At 37.7% G+C, this 26,470-nt stretch overlaps 1 protein-coding gene across 3 annotated transcripts in view; it reads right to left on the minus strand.

Moving 5' to 3' along the window:
- Positions 1-26,470, minus strand: part of TET2 (tet methylcytosine dioxygenase 2) — a 146,779-nt gene that overhangs the window by 40,333 nt on the left and 79,976 nt on the right. For 2 of the 3 annotated variants that reach the window (XR_013959625.1, XM_080651220.1), the window contains exons 3-6: positions 9,766-13,214; positions 8,034-8,124; positions 6,588-6,681; positions 5,762-5,970 (exon numbers count right to left, since the gene is read on the minus strand). Coding sequence is in view for 2 of the 3 variants with exons in the window: in XM_080651220.1 (XP_080507346.1) it covers positions 5,762-5,970; positions 6,588-6,681; positions 8,034-8,124; positions 9,766-13,168 (3,797 nt within the window). In the remaining variant the exon portion in view is untranslated. Of the gene's footprint in view, positions 1-5,761; positions 5,971-6,587; positions 6,682-8,033; positions 8,125-9,765; positions 13,215-26,470 lie in introns of those variants that run through there. The other variant, XM_080651221.1, reaches the window with a different exon arrangement.

Consider the following 26,470-nt stretch of genomic DNA (forward strand, 5'->3'; position numbering starts at 1 on the left):
CTTTCTTTGCCTGATCCAATTAGTCAGAAACTGCCTTTAACACTGTCCTGCACTAGTAGTTGAGAGATATAGAGGATCTACCTAATTCATAGTCACAAACCCAAACAGACAACCAAAATGAGGAAACAAAGAAACAACCCCCCAATGAAAGAACTAGCAAATTCTCCAGAAGAGATAAATGAAGCAGAGATAAGAAATTTATCTGAAACAGAGTTGTTAAATGATATTAAAAATGCTCAACAGTATGAAAAAAAGATATAGAAACTATGAAAAAAGAACAGCTTAAGATAAAGAATGACATAACACAAATAAAGAACACGTTGGAAGAAATACACAGCAGATTAGGGGAAGCTGAGAATCAGTGAATTAGAAGACAGACTTGAAAATATCACTCAATTAGAGAACCAAAAAGAAAAAATTAAAAAACAGGAGGATAGCTTAAGGGAGGTGTGGGACAATGTGAAACGTAACAATATTAGAATAGGTGTGCCAGAAGAGGCAGAAAGGGAGAAAGGAATAGAGAAGGTGTTTGGAGAAATAATGGTAGAAATTTTCCCTAACCTGGTAAAGGAAAAAGTCACATAAGTTCAAGTGGCACAGAGAACCCCAAACAAGAAGAACCCAAACAGCCCATGCCCAGACACATCATAATTAAAAGGCCAAAAATTAAAGACAGAGAGAGAGAGAGAGAGTCTTAAAGGCAGAAAGAGAAAAGTGTTACATACAAAGGAGTTCCCATAAGGTTGACACTTGATTTCTCATCAGAAACTCTACAGGCCAGAAAGGAATGGCATGAAGTACTCAAGGTAATGGAAAGCAAGGATCTGAGACCAAGATTACTATATCCAGCAAGGCTATCATTCAAAATAGACGGTCAAATAAAGAGCTTCCCAGACAAAAAAAAAAAAAAAAAAGGCTAAAGGAGTCCATCACCAGCAAGTCAGCATTACAAGAAATGCTAAAGGGATTGCTGTAAGGGATTGCTGAGAAGAGAGAGAGGAACCTAGCCATACAGAATTAAAATGGCTATAAATAAGTACCTCTCAATAATAATCCTAAATGTAAATGGATTAAATGATCCAATGAAAAGGTAGGGTAGCTGAATGGATAGAAACATGACCCAACTACATGCTGTCTACAAGAGACCCACCTCAAAACAAAAGACACACACACAGGATGAAAGTGAAGGGATGGAAAAAATTTTTCCATGCAAATGGAAAAGAAAAAAAAGCTGGAGTAGCAATACTCATATCCAACAAAATAGACTTTTCCTACAACTTTTGTGACATCATACTATGTTAGTACAGTTTTGGTAATATTATACTTAAAATCCTTTTATTCTTGAAATATTAATGTACATTGCATGTAATATTATTATATGTAAGATCATTTTTGAATAATTGGTGTTTATTGCATGTAACATTATCATATTTAAAATCATTTTTCTTGAGATATTAATGTTTATTGCATGTAAAATTATTATATTTAAGATAGTTTTTCTTGAAATAAAAAAAAAACTGAAAATAAAGAATAGAAGAAGAAAGTCAATGTAAAAACAAACAAACAAAAAACATCCCTATATAACAAGTTGGAATGACTTCAAGGTGATTTCCAACTTGAAGTGGCTACTAAAAGGCATTTTTATTTCTATAGGGGTCTTTCAAATATTGTTAGAATTAACACATACCATCTTCACTTTAATATTACACAGTGTTTGGCTTGTGGTTAAATGATAAATCAGTAGAGCAATTGTAATAAAAATAATTCATTTGCATAACTGATTTTTAAAAACATTTTCAACCTTTTGATTTACCATTTGGATATTTAAACTTATGCAAGTATAGAAAAACTAGCAAAGATAAATTAAATGTATATAACACTGACATTTATACATCAGAGAATAAGAAAAATATCAATTTTCAAACTCGAATTGGAAAGAGGAAATGATAATGGATGTGTTAAATCATTTGGTGAAAGTTTTCAGGAAACTTCAGGGTGGATGAATCAAGCTGACAACTCCTGAACTAACTGAACACTCCTAACATTACTATAAACAAATCAAAGCAGATGTACATCCCACCTGGTAGATAAGAAAAAATAAGATTACTTCATTACCATTTATGAAGCATTTTTTCCAATATACACATATATGTATATATATGTCAAATTACCAGTGTACAGAAGATATAGGGACAGAGAACACATTAAATAAAACAACTGTTCAATGAGCCAAATCCAGAATATGGGAAATTTTACAGAGCAAATCACATAGTTTCTATTACAAATAAGTTTATAAAAAAAGAGAGGGAGACTATTATAAATAAAAAGAGGCTTATGAATCATACAACTTATCTTCCAGAATGGACACTTCTGAGAATGAAAGAAGTTCTATTAACAATGATGCTAGCTAACAGACATGAACTGGGACTACTCTACTCAAAAGCATCAATCAAATGCAAGGTGCAGACTTAACTTTTCTCAATATCTTTTTACTTTTAATATTATTTGGGGGGGGGGGGCAGGATCCAATTCAGGAATTTGAACATGGTCTGAACATTAAACCATAAATTTTAAGGTGATTGATGACACTGTGACTAGGCTTTGTAAAATAAGTTATCTGTTAGATATACACACTGCAATACTGCAATGTGCATAGGTGAGAGAATATGGTAACTGTTCTGCTTTAAAACACTAGTGGGGATGGGAGTAGAATGTGTGGTGAAAATATATGAAATGGTATTGATAAAATGGTGATAAATATTGAAGCTGGGTGATGGGCCCATAGGGATTTGTTACAATACGCATCTCCATTTAATGCACATTTCTGTAATTGCAGTTACTTTTTTAAAAATTGAATTTATTGGGGTGACATTGGTTAATAAAATTATATAGGTTTCAGGTGTATAATTCTGTAATTCATCATCTGTATATTGTATTGTGTGTTCACCACCCCAATCAACTGTCCTTACATCACCATTTATCCCCCCATACCTTCTTCTTCCTCCTCCCTCCCACCCCCTTTCCCGCTGATAATCGCCATACTGCTGTTTGTCTATGAGGCTGGTTTTGTTTTCTGAGTCCCTTCACCTTTTTCACCCAGCCCCCTTATTCCCTCCCCTCTGACGGCTGCCAGTCTGTAATAGAAAATTTCTTTACAAGTTTAACATTACCCATCCTGGCAGAAAGCACTTCTGGCTTTGACTTTATTATGATGACAGGTACACTCCCACAACACTAACTTGCCAAAAACATATTGGTCAGGCTGAGTCATAAAATGGAAATCTCAAAGGGAAATCTTTAAAGGAGGAACAGCTGCTATGGCTCCGAGGATGTAGAAGTCCGTTTCTGACTGTCCCACTGAAAGCGCTTGGAGTCCTTTCCTGGACTCACAGTGGGTGGTGATGGTGCTTGTGGGCACTGGGATTTGTAAGAACTCAGCGAGGAGGTTCACACAGCTTTGAACATTAAACTGGGTCAACAGCTCCAATTTGATATTATCCTATGTTCTTGGCAAAGAATCATAATTTTAACTTCTGCCAAACATAAAATTTGTTTTATGGGGTAGAAGAAACTTCTAACATGTATCTGAGTGAAGTTTTTTGTTGTGAATAGTCTACTTTAATCATGTTTCTCAAGTACAGTTTTTTGGAGAATTACTATTTGGAGAATAGCCCAAAGTGAAAATTTTATCTAACCAGTTACTCATCTTCACCTTGAAATACTAAACAAAGATAAACAAAAGTTTACAGATTGGCCTTTAAAATGTCTTACTATTTGAAGTACCTGTTTTAATAATTTTGTAACTACCTCCTATTAATACCAATTATAATTTTTCTTAGACCCTGGCCCAATTATTGTTCTGGTTTCCAAATGCAAAGTAACACATTTTAGGACAGTGGTCCGCAAACCGCGGCTCGCAAGCCACATGCAGCTCTTTGGCCCCTTGAGTGTGGCTCTTCCACAAAATACCATGTGCGGGCGCACACGTGCAGTGCGATTGAAACTTCGTGGCCCATGTGCAGAAGTCGGTTTTCGGCTCTCAAAAGAAATTTCAATCGTTGTACTGTTGATATTTGGCTCTGTTGACTAATGAGTTTGCCGACCACTGTTTTAGGAGAGTTCTTCACATAGAATGTCCGATTCCACTTAGGGCAATGGCATTTATAGAAATTAAAGAAAAACCTTAACAAAACATACTAACACTTAGATGCACTAAATATATAAAAATACCAGAGATGTATAATATTAATGAAACTTAAATCAATTACAAATATAGTTGCATGATACTTCAATAAATGTAAACAAATTCTTCACTGGTTTAGAAGTTCAAGCCATCAAGTCTAAGAGGAAGTCTGCTTTAAAAATACAAGGCAGTGCTAATGAATTCCTGAGAAAAATGCTATCACGAACCATTAGCTCAAGGTGCCTTAACTTTCATTTCCTTTTTGATTCAAGGCACCTAAAGTACATTTTAAAACGAGGAACAGGGAAGTTGGGGTAAAATGAATAGTATGTTATACCTAAAGCAGTCCATTGTAAGTATGAGTCATGTCTTCTGAAATCAGCAACTTTGACCTTCCACCATATGTAGACTTATGGGAGTGAGGTGCATACCATGACATTTTTAGATTACAACTACCATAGAAAGCCAAGTAACAATTTCATGTAGAATAACCTAACTTCCTTAAACAGATTATTTATAGTTGATGTTCACTCCCTCATGACCCAGAGAGAGAACGTATTTTAAGATAAAGTTAGTAAAACCTTACCAGTTAGAGTAATAGCAAAAAAAAAATTTGGTTACCAATGGGTTGTTGCAATGTGCAGTGTAGTATTTGTATAAGCTCAGTAAACTACTTTGCAGTTTGGTGGATACAGAGGAAAGGAGACTAAAGGAAGAAATGCAAAATCAAAATTATTTTAGAATCAATTGTAAGTAAACTAAGTAAGGCAGGATTTCAGTGTAGCCTAGTGAATTATCCTGTAGTCTTTGAATATTATACAGGAATGGCGTAGCAGAGGAATAATAAAAAATAAAGCTTTCTCCTGCAAGTGGAGGGAGTTGAAAACAAACAGGAACATAAACAAAAAAACATACTAACACTTGGATGCGCTAAATATATTTAAGTGCAAACCCTGTTCTTCTATTCCAAATATTTATATATTTCTGGAAAAATGCATATCCTATAGACAATAAATTCTGGAATATTTAAGACATAGTAAAAATGGAAGCAATTTTGATTACTATTGTGGAAATAATGAACTGGATTAAATGGAAGTCAAAATCGGTTTGGTTCTCTATAACTTCTACTCTAGGTCTTGTACTTTGCTACGTACACAATTATGGTCCTTCACCTGGGAATCCCAAAGTTTCTCAGCAAACTTCTTTTGTTTCAAGTACTGCCACTTACAAGTGATGTCAATACTTACTAATGTGATGGCCAGGCACACAAAAGAGTTGTCATTCGTAGCAAGTGGATACACAAGTATTTTCAAGTTTACCGTGTGATTGAGTTCATGTGGGTACAGACACTTAGCAAGCTGGTCCTAACTAACGGCTATGTTATCTGAAGGTACAAAATATTAATGAAATCATCTCACGCTGTCCATGTTAGCAAACACAACCTCCTATTGCATGACTGTGAAGCAGGCATTTTGACCCCCATTTTATAAATGTGAAAATGCAGGTTCAACTCTCTTCCCTCCAACCATAAGGCTTTGCTACCAGTGGAAAGAGAGGAGAGGTCCTGGCTTCACTTACTCTTCATTCAGGGCACACCGACGGTTGGTGAGTGTGCCATATTTCCTCAGCGTCTCGGTGAGCTCCGAGTAGAGTTTGTCAGCCAGAGACAGGGGGATGCCTTCCCACACCAGGATGAGAATCACAATCACTGCAGCCTCACAGGTATGGCCAGCTCGCTCCCGCACCAAACACAGTAGCTTCTCCTCACTGCTGCTTCTGCGCACCACCTGTGCGGGTCACCATTCCACCCCAACACCCCCCACCCCCACCAAAACAAGACAAGGGTCACTTGCAGCAGATGTCAGCATTGATTTATGTATGCATATTTTCTCATGTCTGGGTCACAGGGCAACATTTATCACCACCTACAACTTGCCTTTTGTTGCCCATGTACAAAGTGGGGGTTTACCCTGGGCTCAGAACTGCGAGAGGTGAAAAACTGGTCAATGTTTAGCTGATTACTGTATACCCAGTAGAGTTGGGGCAACGCTCCCTGAATTAAAGCCAGAGCTAGAGGGAAGACATGCAGGTCTTTTTCATAAAGATCAAGGTTTACATAAATGACATGAAGGTATTTAAAGGAAGAATTATACTTGTAGCAGGTACTTGAATGGACCTCGTCCTCATCATTCAATTCTTTCAATTAAATATGGTTAGTATATGATTATAAAACTAATCTGACTTTTTCTTAAGAGATAACACATGATAAAATAAATATAAGCAATATTCCTTTTAACTGGTATCAATAACACTTTGATCTGGGTTAACACAATTTTCAGGGTTAAATTTAATGAATGAAAATGCCCAGAACTGAAGACTAAAAGCCCTGTCAAGTCACACTTACCCATTTGGCAATAGGACATCCCTGAGAACTTTTGCCTTCTTTACCAGTATAGACGACTCTTTCAATCCTAATAGCTTTACCCTTCTGTCCAAACCTTAAAGAAATCCACAGAAACACACACACATAAAATTAGCAAATGGACCTAAAAGACACCCAAAATATTGAACATTTGAGTGTAATTTTACTCTATTACCACATCCTGAGAAATAAATGTTTTATTTATTTTTTAAAGTTTATGCCAAGCAAACTAGATAATAGACTTTAAGCCTTGTTCTTCTTCAGCATCAAAATATACTGATAATTATAATTTACTATTTCAAATTATATGTTGGGTGAAAATAATGGGAAAACTTAGTTTTATACATAATTTCACAAAGCATAAGACTTTTTTAAGTTGGCTAAATTCAGTCTTCTAAGATATATACTATTTTATTTTTGTCCTTAACTAAATTTAGCTATTTTAAACATAGGGAATCATAATAGATTTTAGTTATAACTGTTCCTCAAAGAATCTCACATTTTTAAAAAGGAAGCTGGCAAATAACTAGTATCCAGCAATACTGAGAATATAGGATAGTTCTAGAAATAGATTATATTTTCCCTTCTGACCAAGGTACTACTTACTACTTGTTAATAAATAAAAAAGGGGGTACTAGATGATTAGTACATTTCTACATGCTAATTTGGAAATGGGGCAAGAATGATGCAAAGTATGTCCTTGCTGCCCAGAATGTCTCCTAATGTATTTCAATGATAACACTGCCTACCTCTTAGAGAAAAGGCATCCTAGCATAGTAACAGCTCAAGAGCTGTGGACACCTATATGAATGTCTCTCTGCATTGAGTATCTCGCTCTTAAGAGTCTTCTACATGCAGGAGTAACTGTAGATTCAGGTAAGTACTTGCATACCTGTGACTGACAGCAAAAAAGAAAATGCAACTATAAATAGAATGTCTCTATTTCTATTCAGTATATCACACTTGCCCTTTGCTCAGACTGGGGGCAACTTCCTTAGAGAGGACTATGCCTTTACAATTCTAGGTGAATTTAACTCAACGGGTTCCTTTCTCAAACCACACGTCCCCCCTCTTCCTCTTTGACACTTTATCGCCCAGTGGGAGAGCCACAGTGGGGCCTCTCTCTGCAGCTTGTGCCAGCACCCTTGTGCCTGGCAGGCAGGATGATTCTTGCTCATGCCTGGGTTTTCTGGCACCCATGTCAAAGTGGGCAGCCTGTGCCAGCTCGCAGACTCTTGGTCCTGTCAAATATTGTGACGCTCTGGTGAATAGCACAGTGTGTAGGATTGGCAACCCTGGAACAGCTAAGCCTACTAATAATTACTCAATTTACAATAGTTTACTGCTTTGTATGTGTGTAAGCTGGAAAAAGTCTGACATATACAAAAGGATAAACGTTACTCTGCCCTGTGCCTTTGCGTTAATTACCTTTCTTCCATGATTTCTCTAATAGCTGCCACATTAGGACCTGCTCCTAGATGGGTATAAAAAGGACCTTCATCTTTTTCAATAATTTGCTCTGTTGAGATAATAGAAGATTATTATTTTAGACCTCAATTATACTAAATATAAAGGCTACATCCACAAAGCTTATCCCCCAACTGCACATTAAGGGCCCTAAATGTGACTTTACACATTTTTTTTTTCCGAATGAGTAAATTGAGGGAGTCATTTATTAGAAAATGTGTGAAATAATTAAGTATATACATATGTTGGCTGTTGGATAAAAATACATTAAATTATATTTCAGATATGGGCTAAGAAATTATTTTATACCAAATGCATGGAACCAAACAAAAAAAAGTATGGGGATTATAATAAATTATACGTAATATCAACTACAATTAGTTTTGGAAATTAAAAAAAATTTTTTTTTCAGCTAACTGGAATTCTGCCTGCTACTTGGATGTTGAAAGATTAGAATATAATTTCCTATCTTATCTCGCCCCTAGGAGATTGCTCAGTTTATTGTCAAGATAACTTCTCCTCTTGTCTCCCCACAACATTTAATCACTCTCTTTTGAAATTAAAAACATTGACGCCAGACCCATGTTTGTACATACTTTAGAACAATTTGTGAAGTGAAAAAATACTGGAGAGTGTGTCAGGTAAAAGGCAGAGGCTCCTGTCAAAGATGGAATGTGGGGAGAAAAGGGTTAGGATGATAGGAGAAGGGAGTGAAGGTGGTTATAACTTACCTAATATTATCTATGACATGTGTGGCATTTAGCCCAGTGAGGCAACCTTATCCTGACCACACACAAAGGGACAGTAGGCATCCTCCCTCCATTGCCCATAAGATGCAGTGTGTCCCATCATAAGAGGAATAACATGGGGTGGGTGGACCACTAGCCACATTAGTTTGACATGTTTTTTCAAATGTCTTCTACTGTACCCAAGCTAAATAGCTATGATTAAGATCTCCACATATATGTATGAAATCTGCATCCATCAGCAAAATGTTTCCTTATTCCAACAGACCTGTCACGTATCTTAAATTTTAACAAAAAGGTGTTTGTTTAAAAAATAGGAAATTATATATATTTATAAAAAAGATAACACTTTAAAGAGAAAATAGAATCAAAATGAATATAAATCACACAATATTTCAAGTATATAAACGGGGAAAGGGCAACTTCATGTATATTCAGAACTTCAAGCATTACAATTTCCCCCAACTCACCAAGACTGAAGATAATTTCTCCCTTATAGAAATTAGCCTTGTAAAACTAGTACCTTCAACCCTGAATTAAAAAATATTAAAAGCTTCTACACTAGTTTGCATATGACAGTTATTTTTTCTCATTTTAATAGATGTTTTTACTGCCTAGCTGTCTCTCCAGAAAATTATTTATAAAGACAAATAGATTGATTAATCTATAGCAGATAGCTTTATATCTTAAAAGGTTTATATACAGAGAAAAATGAACATGCACAATTGTGTCAATATTTTGAAAAAAACTGAATGTAAGTGAAGTTCTTTCTTGCACAGCACAAGCATTTGTAATTCAAAGACAAGAAATGTAAGCTTCAGTTTTTTATGAGCCTTTAAAAATTGCTGCCAGACAAAAAAGAAGAAAGAAAGAAAATCCCATATCTAAAGATGAATTTGCTAATTCTGGATAAACACCATGTGTCTCAGAACATTTCTGGCACTTACCTACACATCTGCATGATGGGAAATCATATTGAGTCTTGACAGGTGTATCCAATAAATTTTTTATAGGCGTATCTAGTAATTTGGAAGGTGACTCTAAAAAATTATTGAGAACAGAACCAGCTGTTCTTTTGGTTGGTGTCTTTTCTGAAGGAGTTGCCTGCTGCTCTAAAGCTGGGGTGTGGCTATCGAGTTCTGCAGCAGTGGTATGTCTGGATAAAACTGTGACTGGCCCTGACATTTCAACTTTTACTTGCTTCTGTGATTTGAGAGTAAGAGCCTTATGGTCAAATAATGATTTGACCTGAAACTGCTTCAGGTGTTGCTCCATGGTCTCAAGAATGCTCCTCTGCTGCACATTATCACAGCTCAGGGGTGGAATCTCTTGCTTAGTTATCTTTTTCCACACTTTGTTTTCTGGCTGTGCTGACTTGGGGTGCATACAGGCATGGGGCTTGGATCCAGGTTCAACCTTAATTGGCCTGTGTGCCTGATTGTGGCAAGACTCAGTTTGAGGTTGTTGGTTTTGCTGCTGCTCTTGCTTCTGTAAGAGGTGCCATCTCAGAGCAGCGTGCTTTTGAATGTCCTTCTGGGGAGGGGTCTGAATGTGACTTCCTCCATGTTCAGGCACAGCGAAAGCGTTTGCTTGGTTGTGCATCAGGTACCTTTGCTGAGCGAGTTGTGCAGCTTGTTGGCCAGACAAATCTTGGTTTTTACTTTTATATCCCTGGAGAACTGAAGCCTGCTGAGGCTTCTGTCCTTGTTCTTGAAAGCACCTGTGAAGACCATCTTGTTTTGTAGTCACATTATTTGGAAAATATTGCATGTGATGCAAGTTTTGGGTCTTGTTTCCAGAAAAATGTTCAGGATGTAAAGTCTGTTCTGTATTCTTTGAAGCTGGGTGAACGTTGTTTGAACAAGAAATCTGTACTTTGCTTGCATTTGACTTCAAGATATGACCATAAGGGGAATTTCTACTGTTCATATTCTGTATGTGCTCCAATCCCATTTGGGTATTATGAGTCTGAAACTCACTTGATTTTGAATACTGATTTTCACCATGAAAGCATTCTTCCACTTTAATCTGGCTAAAGAACGATCCTTCTCTTTGCTGACCACTGTTGCCTTGGGGATGAGAAAAAGTATGAGGCATTTGTTCTTTATTCTCCATGTGTAATTTTTGCTGTTGCTGCTGGTTTTGAGGGAGATGTGAATTCTGGGATGTCTGTGTTTGTGCTGCCTGATTATGAGACTTACGTTGCAAAAGATGTGAGTTTGAGAATGGCTCGGTCTCTGAAGCCTGTTGATTCAAGTGCTGCTTTAATGGTGAGGGCATGAGTTTCTTATTTTCGGAGTCTGGTCTCTGTTGAAAATGAAACCTAGGGGTGCACAGTGACTGCATGTGAGCTTCAGGGGAAGGGTCTGTCTTGGAGAAGTGCACCTGGAGTGAGGGTTTTTGGAACTGGAGATGCTGGTCCACTGTACCTTGAGACTGCCCATGATTCATCTCAAGTTGGTACCTTTGTGGCCTCTGCTCTGGCTGCATAATTTTCTGGGTGCAAGCTTGCCCTGGGAGCCCCCCAGGCATGTTGGAATTTCCAGTGTATTGTTTGGAGGTCATTTGATTGGAGGAGTTGGACTGATATTGAAGCACTGACCGCTGTGGTGCTTTATATTTTAGATGGGATTCTGCTTGATGAAATTGAGGGGCCTTCAATTCAATCCATCCTGGTTTCAGATGGGGCTGTGTTGGGAGCACAAGATCGAGTGTTTGTCGCTTATCTTGACCCTTCAGAACCTCCTGTTCTTTGTGCCCCATCAGCTGCTGGCAGTGGTCCTGTGGAACTCCACTGCTACCAAGAATTGGTGGGTTATGCTTGGGATGTTCTGGTATTTGTCTTGCTTTCTCAGGACACAATGGAACAGTCATTGTCCCTGGAGTCCGTATGTCATTCTTGTTAACACAATTATTCTGAAGCCTTTCTGGAAGTGTCAGAGAGGGGTTGGATACATGTGTAGGTGGATTAGGACTCTGGGATGGTGGTACCTCCAGTTCACCCTCTATTTTCACTTCCCTTAAAAGAGTTGTATTACTTTGGTTGGGGTAGTGATGGTGTTCTTCCAAAACACCATCACTCAGAGTGCTTTTTCCTTCTGAAGGAAGCTGAGGAACCTCTGGAAGAGGAAGAGGGGGAGACAAAAGCAATTTTGATGGTGGTGGTGTGATAGTGGCAGAAAAGGAATCCTTAGAGAACACTGAGGTTTGCTTGAAGTAAGCACCATTCATTTCATTTTGCTTGAAATACCGTTCAGAGCTGCCACCAGGAGCCTGCAAATTGCTGCTGGAACCTGAACAGAATTCTTCACCAGCTACTAGCTTTGTGGTTCCTTGGATGTTACCGTTTTCTGCAGGAGATGGGCATATCTCAAAAACTGGTTTTTGTTGTTCTGGTTTCTGAAAGGAACAGGTACCTAGCATTGCAGCTGGTTTACTGACATTATCAGCATCACAGGCCTCAGTCATGACTGCAGCTGGCTCTGGAGGCAGCTCAGAGTTCGAGGTCTGTGGGAAATTGGTCTGCCCTGAGGTATGCAATGGGTGAGTGATCTCACAGGACAACTCATTAGTAGCTGGACTGTTAATGGCATGTATGTGAGATGTGGTTTTCTGCACCGCAATGGAAACACAATCTGGGTAATATTGAGACAGTGTTTTTTCCAGGAGTTCACCATGTGTGTTTTCCATGGAAGAGGCAGAAACTGTAGCACCATTAGGCATTAGCACTGACTTGTTTTTAAGAAGTAATACAATGTTCTTGTCATGGTAGTTAGCATCTTTGCCCTCCTGCTGATTCAGAATCTGATGCTCTGCATTTTCAGACCCACTTGAGTTGTGTGTTGAAAAACTGGTGATATCTTTAACTTCATTTTCTGGGGCCACAGAGCTCACAGATTCTCTCTTGTCATTCATATTGGAGACGTTTGGTTGACTGCTGCCTTTGCCTGGATTTCTTTCTTGGCTTTCCCCGAAGTTCTTTCCTTCTCCATTGGCCTTTTGGTCTTGTTTCAACTTCTTGTTCTGATGGAGCCCAGAGAGAGAAGGTTCACTAACTGTGCGTTTTATCCCTCCATTCTGCAAACACTTGGAATACCCTCTGCCTTCTTGTATAAAGTCTGGGCTTACACGACTCTTCTGGCTGCCCTTCATGTGGGGTATTCCATAGTGACTTTTGAAAGATTGCCACTTGGTGTCTCCATTCACTTCTGGATAAGGTCTCTCTGGTAATGGGCTTCCATTCTGGAGCTTTATAGCCAGAGGTTCTGTCTGGCAGATGGGAGAAGGAGATGGTGTCAAGAATGGACTTAGTCTGTTGCCCTCCACATGGTTGGTTCTATCCTGTTCCATCAGGCTTGCTTCGGGGCCATCCACAAGGCTGCCCTCGGAGTGAATTCTAAAGAGCATGGAGACAAAAATGAAAGTGCATTAATACATATCTAACTTGAATAATGCATCTTAGAGAATTAGCATGTTGTTAATAGTATTGGAATTCTTAGACATAGTAAATTGTGATACTCATTTTCATGGAAGGCCAGTAGCTAATCAAGAAATGATTACTCTTGCCTGGCCAGCGTGGCTCAGTGATTGAGCATTGACTTATAAACCAGAAGGTCAGGGTTCAATTCCTGGTCAGGGCACATGCCTGGGTTGCCCAGGTTGCAGTCTTGATCCCTGGTAGGGGGCATGCATGAGGCAGCCGGTCAATGATTCTCTCTCATCATTGATGTTTCTATCTCTGTCTCCCTCTCCCTTCTTCTCTGAAATCATAAAATGTATTTTTAAAAAATAATTACTCTTGTCTTCCCAGCAATTGCCATTGCCATAGTTTTGGTCATAGAAAATGAAGATGATCAAAATCACCAGCTCATGTGGGAAGGTCATACTGCATTAGTAAATATTATCCACTTCTTTCCCAAATAATTCTTTGTGACAAAATGCTAAGAACAGTGGAGAAAGACAAGCTCCTTTCAGTCTTCTCAAGCGCCTTACATAGTAAATCACTTGCTAAGCTATCAATTCTATTTTCTTTATTCCTTGAATTTTCTTCACTGACATTTGGTAGCCAGCTTTACATTTTCTTGGTTCATTATCCATTGCAATAGCTTTTTAAAGGGTTTCTCTCCTAGCCCAGCCTGTCCTCACCAGTCCCCAGGCTCCTTCAAATTGTTATCAAAGAGAAGGTTCTAAAATGCAAATCTGATATCATATCCTCCTTAACACAGGTTACTGGCTTTATACTACTTGCATTAGTAGTTCTCAAACTCTTTTACTCAAACACACCTGAAAGATAAGGCACACTGCCTTTAGTGTTTACATCCCAGCGGATCAGACAAGGATGAAAAGTGTAGTTTATAAAATGCCCTTTCTAGGTGAATCTATGTTTTCTTCTACAGCCCTGGCTGCCCACTTCTATTGAGAACTCCTGCCTAATATAAATGGGTTTTCATATGCAGGTCTCTATTTTTCTCTCCTTCTACTTCCTCTCACAGTCTATAGTCCAACTATAACAGCAACTTATAAATATTATGATACTGTTGTCTGCCCAGAATGTCTTCTTAGTCCCCCAATTTGCCCAGAGACTCTTCTACATTCCTCTAAAACTTTCTCAGATATCACATCCCCTAGGATTCCTCCTCCAGTTTTCCAAGAGGATTAAACATTCCCAGCTCTATACTGTTTCTATTATGTTTCATAAGGTCTACAGTGAACATATTATACTCAATTGTATTTTACCTTTACTGGACTGTAAACTCAAGAATACTCTACTCTGTTCATGTTTCTGCTTAGTGTAAAGTAAGCATTCAATCAGTTTCACTAGATTGATATAAATGTGCCCATCTTATGATTATTTCTTCATTCATTCATTCAAACATTTTTAGACCAATACTGATGGAGATTTCAAAGTCCAAATGATAGAAAGAACAGGAAGAAATGGGCACTGACATACATAAGTAATCCATTAGATAAAGTAAATGCTGCCCCGTTCGTGATACAGTTATACCTTATTTTCCCACAGTTTTTCTCATTACATGTATTTTAAGAATGTAAGTTTTTTTTAAAAAAATCAAGATTACTTTGCCTCTGGGCTATTAAAAAAACCACTGTTTTTTTACATTGCTTACTAACTGAGACAAATGATACAGAAGAAGAAATAAGATATTAACACTGGAAAGCAATACTAAAGTTATCATTATTTGCAGATAATAAGATTGTACACTGGTCTACCAAGAGAATCAACTGAAAAACTGTTAGAATTGATCAGAATTCAGTAAAGTAGCTGAAGAAAAAAAAAACAATAGCCTTGATATATAACAGCAACAACCAGTCAGAAATGTTACTGGAATAAAATACAGTAATAGAAAAAAACATATAAAACACCAGAAGTATACTTCAAAAGAAACGTGGAAAATCTACTGGAATAAAAGTTTAAAACAAGTAGAAAGGTATATGGTCTTTTATACTGTCAAATCAATGTATTCATTTAATGTACTCTAAATAAAAATGCTAGCAGAATGTTTTCTGAAAAAAATTATAAAGTTTAATCTATCCTTTATATCCTACATGAAAATGAATTCTAGATGGATTTAAAATATGAATATGAACCCCCCTAAATTAAAAGCAGTCTAAGAAAACTGTCTAAAAATTATCTAATGACTAAGTTATTTGTGACCCAAAATCTCAAAGGCATAACATACTAGAAAGTTCAGTAAAATTTATGCATGCAGCCCTGACTGGTTTGGCTCAGTGGACAGAGCGTCGGCTTGAGGACGAAGTGTCCCAGGTTCAATTCCAGTCAAGGGCATGTACCTTGGTTGCAGGCACATCCCCAGTAGCGGGTATGCAGGAGGCAGCTGATCAATGTTTCTAACTCTCTATCCCTCTCACTTCCTCTCTGTAAAAAATCAATAAAATATATTTTAAAAAAATTTATGCATGCAAAAATAAGCCCATAAGCAAAGTTAAAAGTCACATAAAACTTTTCTTAATATATAAAACTCATAGAAAATGACAAAAGCCCCAACCATCCAATAGAAAAATGAGCAAAGGATGTGGACAGTTCACAGAAAATGAAATGCAAATGGCTCTTAAATATTTAGAAAATATGCAGTATCATTAATAAAAATAAGTACAAATTAAAAAATGCAACAAGATTCCATTTTTTTTGAAGTTGGAAAAGATAAAAAGTTTGATAATACTATGTTGACTAGCATTTAGTGAAACAGACACTCTCTTGCATGGTTCTTGGGAGTCAAAATTGATACTAATACAATGGAAGACAATTTAGCAACATCTACAGAATATCATTGGAACGTTTTTTGACCCTTTAGTTTCAGAAACTTACCTAGCAAGTATGCTCATATATATGTTAAATGATGTATACACAATCTTTTTCAATAGCAAAAGGGAAACAATCTATATTTTCAGATTAAAATATCTCCAACTAATTAAATGAAATAAAGCAAGCTGCAGAACAGTATGTATAAGAATGCCACACCTGGCCCTGACTGGTTTGGCTCAGTGGATAGAGCATCAGCCTGTGGACTGAAGGGTCCCAGGTTTGATTGCGGTCAAGGGCATATACCTTGTTGCAGGCACATCCCCAGTAGGGGGTGTGCAGGAGGCAGCTGATCAATGTTTTTCTCTCATTGATGTTTCTAACTCTCTATCCCTCTCCCTTCCTCTCTGTAAAAAAATCAATAAAATATATTTAAAAAAAAAAAGAGTGCCACAACTGTAAATTAAAAAAAAAATAAAGTCAGCTCTGGGAGAATATACAACAAACTGGTAATAATATTTTGCCTCCAGGAAAAGGACTGGGAGGCTAGAAGAAAAGGACTGGGAGGAAGATTGCTTTGAACTGTTTGCTGTTTCTATAACTTTTAATCATGTATATCCTATATAATAAAAGTGTAGTATACAAATTGTCCCCTTGACCGGGAGGTCATCTGGGAGTTCGAACAAGGGGTGGGGTGGGCCGGGGTAAGGGATGGAGGCCCCGGCTGGCAGCTGGCAGCTGCTAGGGACCCTACGAGAATACGAATTTCCTGCACTGGGCCTCTAGTTAATTAATAAATAAAATTACATAATTCCTACGGGACAAAAGAAAAGAAAAAACAGAGCCAAGGGATGTCTTCATTTCTAAGAGATCTCCTTGCTTCTAAATAATTAAGAGATGGCCTATAAATGCATAGCCACTAGTCACATATTGCTATTGAGCAAATGAAATGTGGTTAGTTCAAATTGAGATGCGCTATAGTGTAAATGCACATTGCATTTTAAAGCCCTTAGTGTGGTCAAAAAAATAAAATAACTCAATTTTTAAAACTATCATTTGACTTTGGGTGGTGGGCACACAGTACAATATATAGATCTTGTAACATAAGAATCCACTCCTGAAATCTATGTGATCTTATAAACCAATGTCACCCCAATAAATTTAATAAAAATAAAAACAATTGATTACATGTTGAAATACAGTATATTATTTTGGATATATTAAATAAAATATTAATTTCACTAGTTTCTTTTTACTTATTTTAGTGTGTGTACTGAAAATTTTAAAATTCCACATGTGATTTATGCTGCAATTTATTGGACAGCTCAAAGCTAGATTAATATTCTTAATCATTGATAACCTTAAGAAAAAATTCTAGAATCAGAAAAATTGATTTTTTAAATTTGATGTGAGAGGATTCTCCAAAATCAAGGTTCAACCATTTTTTGAAAATTAAAGAGCAAAGAAATAAACCCAGACCAGATCAATTAGCTTTCCAAATAGTACAATAAAAAAATGTCTTCTTTTGACAACTGCAAAATCAATTCACCAGCCAGAAGGTATTTACATGTACACATTTATGTTATGTTCTATATGATACTTGCATGCTCTGTATATGATGTAGATTGTCCTATTTGATTTTTTACATATAAAATATTTTAAGCATTTTTATTCTCTATTATGATCCATTCCACATAATTTGGACATTCTTTAAAATGTCAAAGGCAGGGAGAAACCAAGATGGCGGCATAGGTAAACACCTAAACTGCTGCCTCGCACAACAATTTCAAAACTACAACTAAAAGACAAAACGAACATCATCCAGAACCACAGGAAGGCTGGCTGAGTGGAAATTCTACAACTAGAAGGAAAGAGAAAAGCACACTGAGACTCAGAGGAGCTGTGGAAGGCAGAGGTACTGAGGCGCACGCGCGGAGAGGGCTGGCAACTGAGTACACGGCTGGCTTTCTCAACCGGGAGGGAGACAAAAGCTCCTGACAGCTCTGAACTGCAGTTCCGGTTGAGACTCTGGGGACCCAGACTCATTCGGGTAGAAACTGGACTGTCTGGCAGCGGGTGAAACTCAAGGGCGGCTTTCTCTCAGAGGTGCTTGCAGTGATTACCACAGGACACTGAGACCCAGGGGCCTCTTAGGGCAGGGCTAATGGGAAGCCATTGCTGTCTGCTGCGCCCTGAGACTCTGCCCCATCCAAACTGAGCACAGAGGCTTTTGCAAATCTTATCTCATAAGGGTGTCTCCAGCACAGAAGTTCTCCCATCATAGACAAAGATGATCCTTACAGCCAATGGGCCTGGAGGTCATTTCCTTCCAGTGATACCAACAACAATCAAGGCTTAACTACAACAAGACTGTGTACACAGCCCACAAAGGGGTGCACCAAGAGTGTCCACCTCAGGTAACTGGGGAGGCTGAGCCACTGGGCCCTATAGGACACCTAGCACACAAAGCCACTCTATCAACTCAGGGAAGCAGCCAAAATGTGGAGACAAAGAAACAGGTCACAAATGAAAGAAATGGAGGAAAGCAAATGACCGGATATAGAGTTCAAAACCATGGTTATAAGGTTACTCAAGAATCTTCTAGAAAAGGCCGATAAATTTAGCGAGACCCTAGAGGATATGAAAAAGGACCAACTAGAAATTAAGCATACATTGACTGAAATAAAAAATAACATACAGAGATCCAACAGCAGACTAGAGGAACACAAGAATCAAGTCAAAGATTTGAAATACAAAAGAAGCAAAAAACACCCAACCAGAAAAGCAAAAATAAAAAAGAATCCAAAAATATGAAGATAGTGTAAGGAGCCTCTGGGACAACTTCAAGTGTACCAACATCTGAATTATGGGGGTGCCAGAAGAAGAGAGAGAGCAAGATACTGAAAGCCTATTTGAAGAAATAATGACAGAAAACTTCCCCCACCTGGATTCAAGAAATAGACTTACAAGTCCAGGAAGCACAGAGAACCCCAAACAAAAGGAATCCAAAGAGGACCAAACCAAGACACATCATAATTAAAATGCCAAGAGCAAAAGACAAAGAGAGAATATTAAAAGCAGCAAGAGAAAAACAGTTAGTTACCTACAAGGGAGCACCCATACCATTATCAGCTGATTTCTCAACAGAAACTATGCAGGCCTGATGGGAGTGGCAAGAAATATTCAAAGTGATGAATAGCAAGAACCTACAACCAAGATTACTCTACCCAGCAAAGCTATCATTCAGAATTGAAGGTCAGATAAAGAGCTTCACAGATAAGAAAAAGCTAAAGGAGTTCATCACCGCCAAAACAGTATTATATGAAATGCTGAAAAGTATTCTTTAAGAAGAGGAAGAAGAAGAAAAAGGTAAAGATAAAAATTATGAACAACAAATACATATCTATCAACAAGTGAATCTAAAAATCAAGTGAATAAAAAATCTGATGAGCAGAATAAACTGGTGAATATAATAGAATCAGGGACATAGAAAGGGAGTGGGCTGACGATTCTTGGAGGCAAGGAGTGTGGGGGGTGCAGGAAGAGACTGGACAATAATCGTACAGCTATGGATGAGGACAGTGTGGGGGGGGGGGTAGGGAGAACGGCAGAGGGTGGGGTGGGAACTGGGGGGAGGGGAGCTATGGGGGGGGGAAAAGAGGAACAATTGTAATCTGAACAATAAAGATTAAAAAAATAAATAAAATGTCAAAGGCAGAATTACAACAGATGGAGTTTGCAAATCTTTTATGAGCATACTAGCTCCTAAGAAGAAATGAAGGTGATTTTCAATAATATATATATATATATTTTTTTATGAGAGAGAGAGTAAGAGGGAGATAGAAGCATCGATGAGTCGGCTGCCTTCTGCACAGCCCCTATTGGGATGGAGCCTGCAACCCGGGCATGTGCCCTGATCAGAAATCCACCTGGCAACCTGTTGGTGCATGAAATGACAATCAACTGAGCCAGAGCATCTGGGCAATGAAATGTATTTTAATATGGAGTTTTAAACTCAATAGCCATTTAAAAATATTAATTTAATGTAATTATCATAACTATTCTGTGACAGTAATTCTTTTACTGAGCACCACTATTAGATATGGAAAGTTAAATGTTTAGCTTATCAGGGAGGGCAGAAAAATTATGAACCTTTCCATTTTAGGATGAGGATAATTTGTTATTTGAAGCTTATTTGTTATTAACCTATGAATCTGATTCAGAAATTTTAAAACAATCTAGTGCCCTTTTAGAGGGAGAAAGAGAATTATTTTATTTGACTTCAATGTGTCCTCAAACCACACTTTGTATGTATACATATCCTGGGATATTATATGATCCACTAACCCACTTGCACAGCACTCTTTAAATGACCTATTGCTTTCATGCTGACATTGACAAGCATTATTTTTAATAAAAAAGAGAAATGAGACCTGTTCATTTTGCTCACTGTAGAAATATTAGAAAAGCTTTCATGCTGTAATCATTAGTTATTTATACAAAGTATTTTTCAAGCTTATATATGGAATAATCCTATCTAATAAGAGAGTAATATGCAAATTGACCATCACTCCAACACACAAGATGGCTGCCGCCATGTGGTCAAAGGTGGCTGCCCCCATGTGGACACAAGATGGCCACCACAAGATGGCCAGCAGGGGAGGGCAGTTGGGAGGGACCAGGCCTGCAAGGGAGGGCAGTTGGGGGTGATCAAGCCTGCAGCGGAGGGCAGTTAGGGGTGATCAGGCCGGCAGAGGAGGGAAGTTGGGGGCAATCAAGCCTGCAGGGGAGGCCAGTTAGGGGTGACCAGGCCAGCAGAGGAGGGAAGTTGGGGGCGACCGGGCCTGCATGGAAGGGCAGTTGGGGGGGACCCAAGCCTGCAGGGGAGAGCAGTTGGGGGGGACCAAGCCTGCAGGGGAGGGCAGTTAGGGGTGACCAGGCCTGCATGTGAGGGCAGTTAGGGGCAATCAGGCTGGCAGGGGAGCAGTTATGCATCAATCAGGCTGGTAGGGGAGTGGTTAGGGGGTGATCAGGCTGGCAGGCAGAAGTGGTTAGGGGCAATAAGGAAGGCAGGCAGGTGAGCAGTTGGGAGCCAGCAGTCCTGGATTGCGAGAGTGATGTTCGACTGCAGTTGGACATCCCTTTAGGGGTCCCAGATTGGAGAGGGTGCAGGCTGGGCTGAGGGACACACCCCCTGTGCATGAATTTCGTGCACCGGGCCTCTAGTTTATGTATAAGACCAAAGCAAATTCCAATTGTTATAGATATCTTCCTGCTAATCAGTGAAAATAGAATTGATAAGTTATTTTTACAAATTAAGGGGGGAGAAAAGAAAACTTTTTCTAAAGTTAAACAAGTGTTTTCCTAATGAATGTAAATTTTTGCTATAGAGATATTTTTGTATGACATTGCTTTTACTTCTCAGAGACCAAGACAAAAAAAAAAAAAAAAGTCTAAAGAAGTTTATCACCACCAAACCAGCACTGAAAGAAATGCTAAAGGAACTGTTGTAATGAGAAGAAGAAATGTAGTGAGAGAAACATAGGTACAAGGAATTAAAATGGCACTAAATAAGTACCTTAATAACCTTAAATACAAATGGTTTAAATGCTCCAATCAAAAGACATAGGGTAGCTGAATGGATATGAAAACATAACCCAAATATATGCTTATACAAGAGACCCACCTCAGAACAAAAGACTTACACAGGATGAGAGTGAAGGGATGGAAAAAATTTCCATGCAAATAGAAACAAAAAGGGATAGTAATACTTATATCTGACAAAATAGACTTCAAAATGAAGGCCATCACAAGAGACAATAAAGGTCACTACATAATTTTAAAAGGATCGATTCAACAAGAGAATATAACCCTGTTAAACATATACACACCCAATATAGGAGCACCTAAATATATATTAAAAAAAAAACTTCTGGAGGACTTTAAGGGATAGATAGCCAGCAATACAGTCATAGTAGGGGACTTTAATAGTCTGCTGACTAGTTAGATCTTCCAGACAAAATTAACAAGGGAACAGTGACTCTAAATGACACACTGGATCAGATGGATTTAATTGACATTTATAGAACATTTCACCCCAAAGCTGCAGAATATACATTCTTCTCAAGTGCACATGGACAATTCTCAAAGATAGATCATATGTTAGGACACAAAACAAGTCTCTACAAGTTCAAGAAACTTGAAATCATATCAAGCAACTTCTCAGATCACTGTGGAATGAAATTAGAAATAAACTACGATAAAAACACTCAGAAACATTCAAACACATGGAGGCTAAATAGCATGTTATTAAACAATGAATGGGGTTATCAATAATGAGATCAAGAAAAAACCAAAAAATTCCAGGAAAAAAATGAAAATGAACACACAACAACCCAAAATATATTGGACACAGCAAAAGCAGTCATGAGAGGGAAGTTCATAGCACTACAGGCCTACCTCAAAAAACAAGAAAAATTAATAATAAACTATTTAACCCTACAACTTAAAGAATTAGAAAGAGAATAAGAAAAGACCAGAGTAAGTAGAAGGAAGGAAATAATAAAGATTAAATCAGAAATAAATGACATAGAGACTAAAATACAATACAAAAGATAACTGAAACCAAGAGCTGTTTCTTTGAAAAGATAAATAAGATTGACAAACCTTTAGCCAGACTCACCAAGAAACAAAGAGGAACCAAGTAATTAAAATCAGAAAACAAATGTGGTGAAGTAACAACTGACATCACAGAAATACAAAGGATTGTAAGAAAATATTAAGAGCAAATATGTGCCAACAAGCTGGACAATGTGGATGAAATGAACAAATTCTTAGAAAAATACAATCTTCTAAAACTGAATCAGGAAGAATCAGAAAACCTGAATAGGCCAATAACAACTGAGGAAATTGAAGCAGTAATCAAAAAACTCCCAGCAAACAAAAGCCCGGGTCCGGATGGCTTCATGGGGAGTTTTACCAAACATTCAAAGAACTAACCATTCCAAACTGTTCCAAAAAATTCAAAAGGAATGAACACTTCCAAGGTTTTTTTTATAAGGCTGACATTATCCTAATTCCAAAGTCAGATAAAGACGCTACAAAGAGAATTATAGGCCAATATCCCTGATGAACACAAATGCTAAAATCCTCAACAAAATATTATCAAATCGGGTCCAGCAATATATTAAAAAGTTTATACACCATGACCAAGTGGGATTTATTCCAGGAATGCAAGGCTGGTACAATATTTGCAAACCAATAAATGTGATACATCACCTAAAGAAACTGGAAGACAAAAATCACATGATCATATCAATAGACCTAGAAAAAGCATTTGACAAAATCCAACACCCATTTTTGATAAAAAACTCTTAACAAAGTGGGAATAGAGGGATCATAACTCAACATAATAAAAGCCATATATAACAAACTACAGCCAACATCATACTCATGGGCAAAACTAAAACCATTTCCCCTAAGAACGGAACAAGACAGGGATGTCCACTTTCACCACACTTATTCAAAATAGTACTGGAAGTACTAGCCACAGAGATTAGACAAGAAGAAAACATAAAAGGCATCTGCATTGGAAAGGGGGAAGTAAAATTCTCATTATTCACAGATGACATGATACTGTCCATAGAAAACCCTAAAGACTCCACCAAAAAAACTACTAGATTTAATAAACAAATTCAGCAATTTAGCAGGATACAAAATTAACACTCAGAAATTGATGGCATTTTTATACACCAATAATGAATTCTCAGAAAGAGGAACTAAAGAGACAATCGCATTTACCATTGCAACAAAAAATGTAAGATACTTAGGAATAAACTTAAGCAAGGAGGTAAAAGACTTGTACTCTAAAAACTACAGGATGTTGACAAAAAAGATAGAGGAAGATATAAACAAGTAGAAGAATATACCATGTTCATGGATTGGTAGAATTAATATCACTAAAATGTCCACACTACCTAAAGCAATCTGTAGATTCAATGCAATCCTTATTAAATTACCAATGGCATATTTGATCTAGAACAAATACTCCAAAAATTTATATGGAACCAAAAAAGATCTCAAATAGCTGCAGCAATCTTGAGAAAGAAGAACAAAGTTGAAAGGCTCACAATACCAGATATCAACTTATACTACAAAGCCACTATTCTCAAAATTGCCTGCTACTGGCACAAGGACAGACATATAGATCAAGGGAACAGAGACCCCAGAAATCAACACAAGCCATTATGCTCAATTAATATTTTACATAGGAGGCAAGTACATACAATGGAGTCAAGACAGTCTTTTCAATAAATGGTTTTGGGAAAATTGGACAGGTACATGCAAAAAATGAGACTAGACCACCAACTTACATCAAACACAAGAATAAAGTAAAAATGGATAACAGACTTAAATGTAAGATATGAAACCATAAAAATCCTAGACAAAACCATAGGCAGCAAAATCTCAGACATCTCTTGTAGCAATATGTTTGCAGATACATCTCCCAGGGCAAAGGAAACTAAGGGCAAAATAAACAAATGGAACTACATCAAAATAGAAAGCTTCTGCACAGCAAAAGAAATAATCAACAAAATGAAAAGAGAGCCCACTGTAGAGGAGAACATATTTGGCAATGATACATCTGATAAGGGGTTAATCTTCAAAATTTATAGGGAACGCATACAACTTTACAAAAGGAAGACAAACCATTGGCAAAGGATCTAAATAGGCATTTCTTGAAAGTGGACATACAAAGGCCAAAATGTGTATGAAAAATGCTCTAAGTCACTGATCACCAAATTAAAACGACAATGAGGTATCACCTTACACGTGTCAGAATGGCTACCATCGACAAATCAACAAATGACAAACACTGGAGAGGATGTGGAGAAAAGGGAAGCCTAGGTCACTGCTGGTGGGAATGCAGACTGGTGCAGCCACTATGGAAAACAGTATGGAGTTTCCTCAAAATATTAAATATGGAACTGCCATTTGACCCAGTGCTTCCCCTCCTAGGGATATATCCTAAGAAACCTGAAACACCAATCAGAAATAATATATGCATAATCTTATTAACCAATATCACCCCAATAAATTTAATAAAAAAATGAAATAAATAAACAATATATGCATCCCTATGTTCACAGCAGCACAATGTACAATAGCTAAAATCTGAAATCAGCCTAAGTGCCCATCGGTAGGTATAAATGTACCACAGATAATAAAGCTGTGGTACATTTATACCATGGAATACTATGCAGCAGTAAAAAAGAAGGATCTCTTACCCTTTGAGACAGCATGGAGGGATCTGGAGAGTATTATGCTAAGCCAGTGGTCAGCAAACTGCGGCTCGTGAGCCACATGCGGCTCGCAAGCTGCGGTTTGCTGCTCTGTTGACTAATGAGTTTGCCGACCACTGTGCTAAGCAAAATAAGCCAGTCAGAGAAAGACAAGTATCACATGATCTCATTCATATGTGGAATCTAATGAACAAAATAAACTGTTGAACCAAATAGATCCAGAGACATAGAAGCATGGAATAGCCTGTAGAATCTCAGAGGGAAGGCGGGGTGGGTGGGTGGGAAGAGATCCACCAAAGAACTTTTATGCATATATGCATAGGTCATGGGCACAGACAATAGGGTGGTGAAGGCCTTGGGCGAAGGGCAGGGGCAGATTATAAGGGGTCAATGGGAGAAAAAAGGGGACATATGTAATACTTTCAACAATAAAGATTTTTTAAAATTAATTTTAAAGTAATGAAATATTTGAGGACAATTTATAAGTCTGTTGATAATGTCATTAAGAGAATTGGGGCTCACATTAGTTCATTTGTGTGAAGTACACAGTCACAGTTTATTAGTCAAGAAATAGTTAAATCTGCTGGTGTGGCTCAGTGGTTGAGCATTGACCTTTGAACCAGGAGGTCACAGTTCCATTCCCAGTCAGGGCACATGCCTGGATTGTAGGCTTGATCCCCAGTATTTTTATTGATTTTGAAAGAGGAGGGGAAAGGACAGGGAAAGAGAAACATTGATGTGAAACTAAAACCCTTCCATGCACAGAATGACACCCAGCCAACTGAACCACAATGGCCAAGGCTACTTATTGAACTCTTAACCTAGGAAAAATTATGGCATGTGTTTACCTGCTTTATTCTAACAGTTATCTTTGCTAATTAAAATGTAGTAAGTAGTTTATTATTTAAATTGTACACACACACCACACACACACACACACACACACACACACACACACACACACACGCTCAGGGGTTCTGATTATCTGATTACATGGTACAGCATGAGGTTTCTTCATAGATTTGCCAAAAAGGAAAGAGACTTTAAGAGTGAAAAAAATATAACACTTAA

The sequence above is a fragment of the Plecotus auritus genome (assembly GCF_963455305.1).
Source record: "Plecotus auritus genome assembly, chromosome: 1".
Lineage (NCBI taxonomy): Eukaryota > Metazoa > Chordata > Mammalia > Chiroptera > Vespertilionidae > Plecotus > Plecotus auritus.